The 10670-nt window shown below is 35.8% G+C and overlaps 1 protein-coding gene across 1 annotated transcript; it reads left to right on the forward strand.

The window, feature by feature from the left end:
• The first annotated feature begins 2050 nt into the window (after positions 1-2050).
• LOC103710998 (protein CutA 1, chloroplastic-like) lies at positions 2051-10211 on the forward strand. The gene is made up of 6 exons (XM_008796958.5): positions 2051-2367; positions 3408-3523; positions 5467-5529; positions 9200-9231; positions 9624-9718; positions 9889-10211. The coding sequence occupies exons 1-6, from the start codon at positions 2126-2128 to the stop codon at positions 9971-9973; spliced, it is 633 nt and encodes a 210-aa protein (XP_008795180.1). The 5' UTR covers positions 2051-2125; the 3' UTR covers positions 9974-10211.
• Positions 10212-10670: the final 459 nt, after the last annotated feature.

A 10670-nucleotide genomic window follows, 5' to 3' on the forward strand; every position in this document is an offset into this window, starting at 1 on the left:
TTTGCATTCTCTCTATCTTTACCGAGAGTTTTCGGTAAATGTTTCATGACTCGAACCTTTTGCATTCTCTCCATCATTGATATAACGCATGTTGGAATATGTACTTGACCAACAAACTCAAGTTAAGTGATATCCTCCGTTACAATCTTATTTCAGTTAGCTAGCTCACAAATATGCATTACAAGACATAGTGAACATTCGTATAAAATATTTTGATTGATCTTCGTTTTCTTTACTCTCAAGGTGATACATGCAACAATCATAATTACTATATTATAGAAACTACATCCTCACACAATTATTGCATTAATTTACCTCTTCCCGTAGCACAATCTCTATTCATTTTAGAGTATAACATTGTCCTCTATGGATATACAATAACTTTATAAGGGCTATATTTTTATATTATTAACTATGATCATTTGTTTCTAGGTTTTAGATTTTCTGTCATTTATTGGGCAAAATTCTAGAATGGAGTTGTGATAAGTTGATGACTCAGATATACGGTAAAACTTAATACATGAACAATAAGATGGTTATGTAGCCTATGAAGCAGGATTTGAAAGTCGAAATTTAGAATTGGGATTTTTTTTTTTGGACAAAAGAATACTCAAGCAAGTCAACTTATAAAGGCCAAATAATTTTTCTTATTTTGTCACTTTTTATTTTTTCACAATTCTTACTCAAACTCTCTTAAAAAAGAATAAAAAAATTAATATAAAAGATTAAGTCAAAGTACAAAACTTGTTATTGATAAAACTAAGAAGAAAATTTGTAATAACACATAAATTCTAGATAAGCAACTACTAACAAAAGCAAACATTTATGAATTCCAATATTTTTGATTGAGCATATGTTTGTTCAACAATGGAGCGTGAGCTCATTCTTCTTTGAAAACTTATAATGAATGAGAAGTGCATAACTAGTATAACTCGATCACTTATCATGCTTTTAACACAAAATAATGAATATATAAACTTGATGACAAAAGCTTATTTTAGATAATCATGCAAGCAATGCAAATATTTGTATTACATGAAAACGTGTATAAGGAGAGAAACTACCTTCAATTAAGCGAAAAAATATTGCAGAATGAGTGATTAAAGAATATAATTAATTGATGTTCTTGAATTATTTAAAAGAGTGTTTGGCCTGGGTATTGGTTAAAATGTGATCAACCAATAATTCCAAGAGTGAGGTTATGAAAAGATAAATTGAAGCCAATAGGCAAGGGATGCCCACAATATTATTGCAACACTAAATAAAGGTCTCAAAGAGGATCGATATCAAGTTCAAATGGTATATTAATGGCAGCAGTTATTAAACTTTTTGACATAACAATACCAATGGTGAAATTGCAGGATCCTTGCGAAGGTCTGTTGTATGTGATGAAGCATGTTAAGGCAGCCTACATTGTTCTTGAAGAGGATTTGTCGATAGTAATTAGGTGGCTATCAAATTCACAAAGTTTTGAGGTTTCTCATCTGTTACTATATGACTATTTGGAACTAACTTTTGCTCTACTTGGGTGACACATATTTTTTGAAAAGCTAATAGTGTCGCTCATTGGATGACGACATATATGGCTAATTATATTGGAACTACTTTGTAGATTGTTGTCTCAATTTTTTTTTAATTTTATATATTTTATTTTTTGATTCATACGAATGTAGTGTCTCTAAATTGATGAGAATAAATTCAATTTTATCCAAAAAAATCAAGACTTTTTTTTTGCTGAAATGGATGATTCATACAGATGTAGTACACATACATCTAAAAAGGTCAAAATACAACATATCTTGGAGGGCATTACTCTCCCTAACTCATAGGGTGTCTCTAAAGTAGTTGGCCATGTACGAGGCTATCCAGTCTGCAGCCTCGTTGGTTTTTTTTAAACATCTACGGTTCAAAAGACCATTCGTCGCAGACCATGGCTCGAATCGGGGGGTGGCACTCGCCCACACCACCGGTAGTCCGCAGAATTTATAGCAAAATTTTTCCCAAGCAGCACTAGACTGCAACACTCATCGACCTTTCTCACGACGCAAATAGCCCAATAGCTGACAAGAGTGAGCCAGTGAGTTGAGAATTATAAGATCCATGACCCAAAGGCATCTTTCTACCCATGATCGAAGTTTCTAGTATATATTCCGCTGGGAGAGTAAAACAGATGGCACTCCCGAGCCTTTCTAGAGCCTTCCCGATCTCTTCCCCTCCCTATCTTCACCGGCCCTGCGCCGTCCCGGTGCTCCGCCGCCGCGCTTCCTTGGTCGGAGCGCTTTGGGTGCTGAGCGTCGGCACCGTCGCCGCGCTCGCCTACAGGACGGGGTGTGCTCAGTCCCACCGCCGCTTCTTCCCTTTCCTCCGGTGAAGCACCCTTTCCCTCATAGATGACTTCTTGATAGCTTGCGGCTTCCGAATCGATAAGAGATTTTTTTTTTGCTTTTATCTCTCTTATTATTGATTGTGGAATGTTGAATTTCTCGTTTTCTCACGGAGTTTCTGCGAAATCCGTGAAAAATGACGAGAATTTCGCGTAAAAATGTGAACTTTTCTTTGGCCCATTATACTAATTGATGATCTTGATCCTGTACATTACTTTGATTTAATTGTTCCAATCTTGTGGGTTATCAGCTTGGAGTGATCGTTCAAGATAATTGGAGGAAACTGCTCTTTCTTTACATTAGTTAACCCTTCAACGGGGTTTTGGAATGCTCTAATCTTGAACTTGATGCCTTGACCATTTGCAGTTTATGGAATGAACATACTGAATCTACCGAGGCTGATTTTGAGCTCTTGAAAGTGCTGAAGAGGATTTTTTTCAATGTCTATAGATTTCTGATGTAATGTTTCTTAAAAAGTGTGTGCGATCATTTGACTGTGATTGGGATCGTACAGTAGGGATATCAATCTTTTTGAAACTTCCGTTAGATGGTTGAATCTCAATGTGGGAGAAAGATTTTAAAAGATAACAACTAAGCTGATAAAATGTCCAGTACAAGAGTGTTTTTTTGATGGCAATGCATGTTGTGTGCCGACAATAACTTTGGCTTGGGTTTCTTTGCCAGCATTATGCAAATTCCACCTTTTAGCTGGGTGCTGCCTTCTCCATTTGCCAATAAAAATTGGCAACTCATGAGAAAGGTTGAAATGTATTGGATCTCTTTTTGTATATCCTTTCTGATTTCCTACAATAAAACTATCTGTTTGAATGTAGACTAGATACATTGCCTCCATCTTCTCTTTCTGTTTGTTTTCTTACACTGCCTAACTGTCATTTTATTAATCCGAATATTTAATATGTATGTTCTTTTCTTATTATGTATTGCAAATTGCCACTTAGTATTTACATAAATTTATTACCTGCTTTAACTGATGGTTATCTACTATAAACACAAACCATGCAGGTCAAAATTTGTTAGTCAAACAACTGCAAGAAATCTTCACGCTACACGAATGGAGGCTGCATCTACCACAGTACCTGCTATTGTTGTTTATGTTACTGTTCCAAACAAACAAGCAGGTCTGTCTATATGGTTTTACTTTCTAATATGCTATTGTTGTTTATGTTACTGATCCAAACAAAGAAGCAGGCCTGTCTATATGGTTTTAGTTTCTAATATGCATACATGCTGCAATAAAAGATATGTAGGAATTCAAGATCAAGCGATGATACAATTGTTTATGCATATTAGCCAGGGCCACTTCAATGGCATAGTTTGTTTCTTTTATTTAATTATAATATAAGGAAATTGGACCTAATGCTACTAAAAATAAGAGGAAGCAACAGCCTAGAGAAGGTTATAGTTTTTTATATGCCATTGCTCCAATTTGCTGTCCCTCTATGTGCTCCATGAATGTGTTTGTGATGAATAAACTGGAGCAAAAAGAAACAAGAAGGAAAAGGCAGAGGTGGATTCTCTACCTGGTTTGCGATTTATTGAAATAAAAAATTTGATGCAGGAAGAAGCTTGGCAGACTTACTGACAAATATAAATTACAAACAAACTCTGTAAGTTTTGTTGGATGGGATAAAACCAAAAAAGAGGCCTATGATGCTTGAGGTGTCTTTTCAAGACTGTAAATTGAATTATGGATCTTATTAAAACTACATAGAGTAGAAATCCATGACAAGGTGGTTGCAATGTTAACTTGTTAAGAACCACTTTAATTGCTAAAACAGTACAAGAAAAGAAAGTTAAGGGCAATCTTTTTCTCTGCAGTTTGGCAACAAAAAGAAGAAGGCCAAGAAAAATAAGAAGAAAGTAAAGGACTGAAAATTTATCCGACAGACATAACATCATTATTATCAAAAAGGTAGTGTTGTGAGAGAAACTAACAAAAAGACAAGCAGATTATTGTAACTCAACTATATCTCAATCATTTCTGTGACACTCTCTTCGCAATTTTCTTAGTTCAAATGAATTTTGGAAAGTGCAAGTTTTCATTTCTTTTCTCCTTTCGGTGTACTTTTCCTTTATTTTATTTTCTTGGCAAACAAACAGAACCTACGGCTTCTAGGATGTGATTATGAAGAAACACTTACGTGAATTTAGGAATGATGAGAAAAAAATTCAATAGGAATCTCGATAGGAACGACGTTGAAACGTTTGATGGTGGAGATCAAGGAGGCAAGGAATTCATATAAACATGGTTGTCTTATTATTTTGTATGTGTATCCTATACTTATCAGTTATCAAGAATATGCATATTTAGGAGAACCAATTTTGGCATTCATATTCTTTGATATGACTAACTCATATGTGGTGTCATATGGGAGAAATTTCATTTGGAATGAATGTGCAAGAAAATGCTTAGGAGGTACTATTAGAGCATAAAATTAGGGGCAAGAAGGAAGTTGTGATAAAATTTTGTCTGAGAAGAAAGTGGGAAGACAAAAAAGACTTTGATGTAAGAAGAGTATGATGATTTTAAGATGATGTTATTTCAGTTGACTTGCAGAAATCATTTTACTTATTATTTTATATATTGGCTATTTATCATATGAACCAGCAGCAAGTAGGATTGTCGAACATTAAATTGAATATGTCTTTGTTTACTTGTCTCTCATTTATCATGCCCCCGCATGTGAAATAAGTCATGATTTGACCACTATATAACTTTGCTTATTGGGGTGAATTGCCCATCAAGCATATCAGATTATTTTATTTTTGTCACTCCTAACAAATGCATAAGTTTTGCAAGTGCTTGTATAACACCTTTTTATCTTTGTGTCGTATACACACAATCATTCATCTTGGTAGACATGATTCCCTCATATTTGAAAGGTGCACCTCTCTCTCTCTCTCTCTCCCCCCTCTTGATTTTGGTGGTTCTTGCCATATAGAGGAACTGCAGATCTATCCTTCTCATTTCCAAACAGGATCAGTGTCTCAGTTTAATCAACATAACCTTATGGGGATGTGGCATGATTTGTTCCCTCATGTTTTATTTGTTTGAATGTAGGCAAGAAGCTTGCTGAGAGCATCATTAAGGAACAGCTTGCAGCATGTGTGAATCGAGTCCCAGGCATGCACCTCATCCTTAAATTATATACACCAGTAGTAACAAACTTCCTGACCTAATTTATTTTGAGTTATAAATATATGGGTACTTAATCTGATTTATGCATGTTGCATAGGTTGAGAATATGTAATTGATTTCGAGATCACTTTACAGATTTTGATGTAACATATTTGTGCAAACAAAATGGCATTAGATAGCAATATAAAGTATTCTTTATTATATACACTAGAAGCAATATACATCAAGGCTTTATCTCTAACAACTCTCTGACCTAATTTTATTTTGAGTTATGAATATATTGGTACTTAATCTGATTTATGCATGTCTTGTAGGTTTAGTATATGTGGTAGGTTTCCAGATCACTTTGCAAATTTTGATATCACATATTTGTGCAAACACAATGGCATTAAATAGCAATATAAAGTAGTTCTTTATTATATAAACGAGTCGTGTATGCTGGAGGCTTTATGTCCCACTACCTGACCTATTATTTTGAGTTATGAATATATTGGTACTTAATCTGATTTGTGCTTGTCCTGTAGGTTTAGTATATATAGTAGATTTCCAGATCACTTTACAGTTTTTGATGTCACATGTTTGTGCAAACACAATGGCATTAAATAGCAATATAAAGTAGTTCTTTATAATAGTATTTTGTTGATAGAATATTTGGTAAAATTTTAGGAATAAGTAGCATCTAAATTGAAGATTCCTTGGTTGTGCGTGGATGTGCACATGTGTGTGTGTGTGTGTGAGAGAGAGAGAGAGAGAGAGAGAGCTGAATTGAAATGAAAACTTCATGTATCTTATATTTAGTAGGACCACTTTCATTTTGCATGAATCAAAATTTTAATTAATTCTCATAGACATGCATATACAAAGACAAACTTTCCTGCAATAGGATGAATCCAATTGGATACTTTCCTACAATAGGATGAATCCATTGGGTTCATGGTGGTTAAAGTGATTAAGATTCATGGTTTTGGATTGGTGTTGACATTTGAGGAAGTGAGATAAAAAAACGGGTATAACTGAATTCTTTTCATAACATTTACAAAATCTAGTCTAACAAGTACTAAGACATCTTGACTTCATACTACCATGTCTCATTTCACCATGGAGAACCCTTTGTTTCTTTTGCCCTTCTCTATACTTATGCAATATGCTTTGTGGTCACCAAAAAGTCCAGCAGTAATATAATAGCACCCATCCTTTTCTGCCTTCCCCCTCCCCACCTTCCCAGGCTGCCTTCATTAAGTTCTTTCTCCACTTCACCTATCTACTGGTCTAGTCCAATCCTCCCATTTCAGGGCTACTGCAAAGATCGACGAACCTGGACCTGATCCAGACCCAAATATTCATGGTTAAATAAGAGATTTCAAGCTTATGTCTGCCTTAGTTAGGAATATACTCGTCCTGGACCCTACCTAACTTGGCCTGGTCCTAAGAACTAGTAGGATCTGGCCCTACACTATGAAAGCTGTGAAGACAAGACCTAGACTTGCCTGGTCTTGCTGCTTTTATTCTATGTATTTTATGCAATACAATTAAACTTTTATAACATTACCCTTTTTTTTATTGCACATTGTTAGGTATTTTGTAATCTAATGTCCTTATTGGTAATGTTTAAGGGCATTCAAGGGAGTATGTATAGAATGTTTTTATGGTTGTACACTGTGACTCCTCTTTGGCTTCCTATTTAGAGAATGTCAAATCCCTGAACATGAATTCCTCTATTCTTTGCTTCCTGGCTTCTATAATCATCAGGCCTTACCCTCCACTTGCATCATTTTGAGGCTTTGATTGTCTTGTTAAGCCTGCCACCAACTCTGTTTGCCATTACTGTTTCCTGCCATTGGTCCTCAAGCCTGGACACCAAACATTCCGCTTTTGAGGCTTTGACCATTGATTCTGCTGCTACTATCTTCTTGCACCCATTGGCCCCTGCTTCCTCACACCTTGAATAACTGGCTGCCATCATTGGAAGTTTGGATTAAAAGTTAGATTTCAACCCTTGATGGGTTTAGGCACTGGGTTGGAGGTACCAATTCCAACCCAAAACTCAACGTGATAGCACCCCAAATCCATTTTGCCCTCCATTTTATAGTAGCATCTGCACCAAATCTATTTTGCATATAGCTTAATTTCTACTTGAAGTTTTTGATTTCTCTATGAATCTCTGTATCTAGTAGTCCATTCATATGTCTTTCTCTAGGTGTGGTAATTAAATGGGTGCATTGTGCTCGAGCAGGGACACAGGTCACATGTCTTTTGACGTACTGAACTTACCCATAAGATCATTATCTAGATATGGTCCCGGCAATTTGGGGACCTGGGAGGGGTGTATCGGGGACAGATCTAAACTTTGTTTTTTTTTTTGTTTTTTTTTTTTTTTTGTGCACAGAGTGGCTGCCCCAGGACTTGAACTTGCATCATTGCACAAGTTAGCCCAAGCCTTTAACCGTTGCACCAAGCAATGGCCTTTATACTCAACTTACCCATGAAAGAACTAAATCCTTGGGAGAGTCCTAAATTGTAGTTGCACCACCAAACTTTCTCATTGTTTAGATACCCATCAGGGTCATGAGAATCGACATCAATGCCCTGTAAATTTTTTGGAGATTTATATGGCCATACCCTTAATAGCTTTTCGGTATTCCAGCATCACTTTTCTCATCAACCATCGATCAATCTGCTGGTTTAGGCAATCCTTTCCTCAGGCAAGTTTTTGCCTAAGTTTAAACTGTGAAATCATCCTTATGAACCAATATGCTAAATAACACCAAACTGTGAAATCATCCTTATGAACCAATATGCTAAATAACACCAAAATTAAGGAAGGTTTCTGTGCAATCAAAGTTCTTCGACGTAGGTGTTGGTTCTTTCTGTTCTTCTTGTTAGTTTGTTGTTACTAAGGAGTTAAAAACCAAATGTTGATAAGATAACTGTCACAAATGAAGCTAAGGAGTTAAAAACCAAATGTTGATAAGGCAACTGTCACAGATGAAGCTCTTTTCATGCCAAATCTCACTAGGGCTTCCAATGCTTAGTAAAGAGGCTGCCAAACCCTTTTTAGTACCATAGAATTGTGCCTTATCTTCTTGATTATTCAATAGTGTTCTACTCAAGACTCTCTCAACATCAAGGGAAGGAATGTCATGTTATTACCACTTATCCAAATGGAAAAAAAGAACAATTTGAGGTGCCAATTAAACAATTCTGACAAAGTAGCATGTATCAGACTTCAAGGTATCATTTTGCAATTACGTTCTGATAGTGGTTCTAATCTTGAACTTTTTTGTAACATCAAATGAAGTACACAGTTTATTTGTCCTGACCTAGTCAAATTGTAGCCTTATCTAGCTACTGGATAGAGAAAATAGTGTGCTTTTTTTTTGTTTTTGATATCGTAAGATTCTGAGTGCAGTTATAAACATCTGTTGGGATATCGTGTTACTGCCAGATGTTTTGATGGTTCGTTTGTTGAGCAGAAAAATTCCATCGATCTGTGCTGGGCCCTGAAAATCTCGAGTTACAATTTTAATAGATGATGGCAAATGCTAGTTGAAAGACTTTCTTCTTTTTTTTTGTAATTTTAGAGACCATCTTCTGCTTACTATCAAGATATGTTTTGCATACATTTCCTAATTATGTATATGTTTTGCAATTTCAGGCATTGAGTCTGTTTATTGGTGGGATGGTAAGGTAGAGTTCCAACACTTGAAATGAAACTTTATTCCATTTGAAAATTATCGATTTTTGAGCACCATCAATTTGCCAGTTAATCCAAAAGGTACTTGACGCTAGTAAGTCCATGTGCCCCTACACCCACAAGTTTTTTATACTCATTCAGCATCAAATCCAGACATTGTCTGTATATAGATGCTGCACCATAGAAAAAATTGTCAATTGTAGCCCATATTAACTGTTAGATGTCCTAACTTCAAGGAACCAACATAATGCTTCCATACTTCTGATGTATCCATTTGACGCCTCACGTTTTTACCAACAAAAGAAAAATATTAGGTAAATAACAGTCCTGAATACTTTCATCGACTGGCTTGTTTAACTTATCTACCATAACATTTATTTTTCAGGTTCAAATAGATTCTGAGGAATTACTCATAATCAAGACAAGGGAATCCCTTCTGAATGCCTTGACAGACCATGTTAAAGCCAACCATGAATACGAGTAAGCTAAGCTCCATTCCTTACTCTGGGCACTGTGGGATCAAGGGTCTCTTAGACCATGCTACTAATATGCATCAACTGTAGTGGCACATAGATTTGTTGCATTCTGATGATAACAGTGCAGATTGCACGCAAGCTGGATGCCTAATCTTTATAAATTAACATTTACAGGGTTCCTGAAGTGATTGCTTTGCCCATCACTGGTGGCAACCTCAAGTACCTTGAATGGATCAAGAACAGTACTAGAGAAAATTGACCCAAGGTTGAGAGATGCGGTGCAAATCTGTGAAGATCTTTTTAAGTGCACTGCAGTTATAGTAATGGAGACTGCATGTTAGGACACTGTAAACAAGTAAACAGCTAAATAATGGAGACTTGCGTGTGGATATATGCCTGATCCTCCGTGTGCGCGTGTATACTTCGCAGGGGAAGGAACTAGTTGTCCTTGAATGATGAACAAATGAAATCCCCTTAATGCATTATTATTATACATATTTCCTGGTGGCTAGTGCATGTATCATTTTCTTTTTATCAACCATATGATTCGTCAAATGGATATTAGATTTTGGGTGCTCAATTATTTATTATACAGGCACGCCTTATGGATGGGATTCTCTTCAAGGTTCTTGTTAAATCTGATGAAGGAAAGAGTAACAGGGAAAACCAATGACGTCAAGAGATGAAATGGAAATTGGATTTTTTTTCTTTGCTGGAGAAACAATATTTCAGCATACTAATATGATATTTTCCTAGCTTGGGCGTCAAAATTAGTGCGAAGGTTATTAGGAATCTAGATATTTTTTTTTTCGATTAGGGTCCATTGTTGAAGCAAGTTTTAATTTTATCAATTTTGCATGCACATATATCTGAATTACCCGATGACAGGTGCCATAAAATAGGCCAGGAAAAGTCATCATTATTGCTACTAAATTTAGCGCGCAATAATAAAGTAA

This window comes from Phoenix dactylifera, chromosome 5 (assembly GCF_051530095.1).
Source record: "Phoenix dactylifera cultivar Ajwa chromosome 5, Ajwa_hap1_PhDact_Kaust_v1.1, whole genome shotgun sequence".
Taxonomy (NCBI): domain Eukaryota; kingdom Viridiplantae; phylum Streptophyta; class Magnoliopsida; order Arecales; family Arecaceae; genus Phoenix; species Phoenix dactylifera.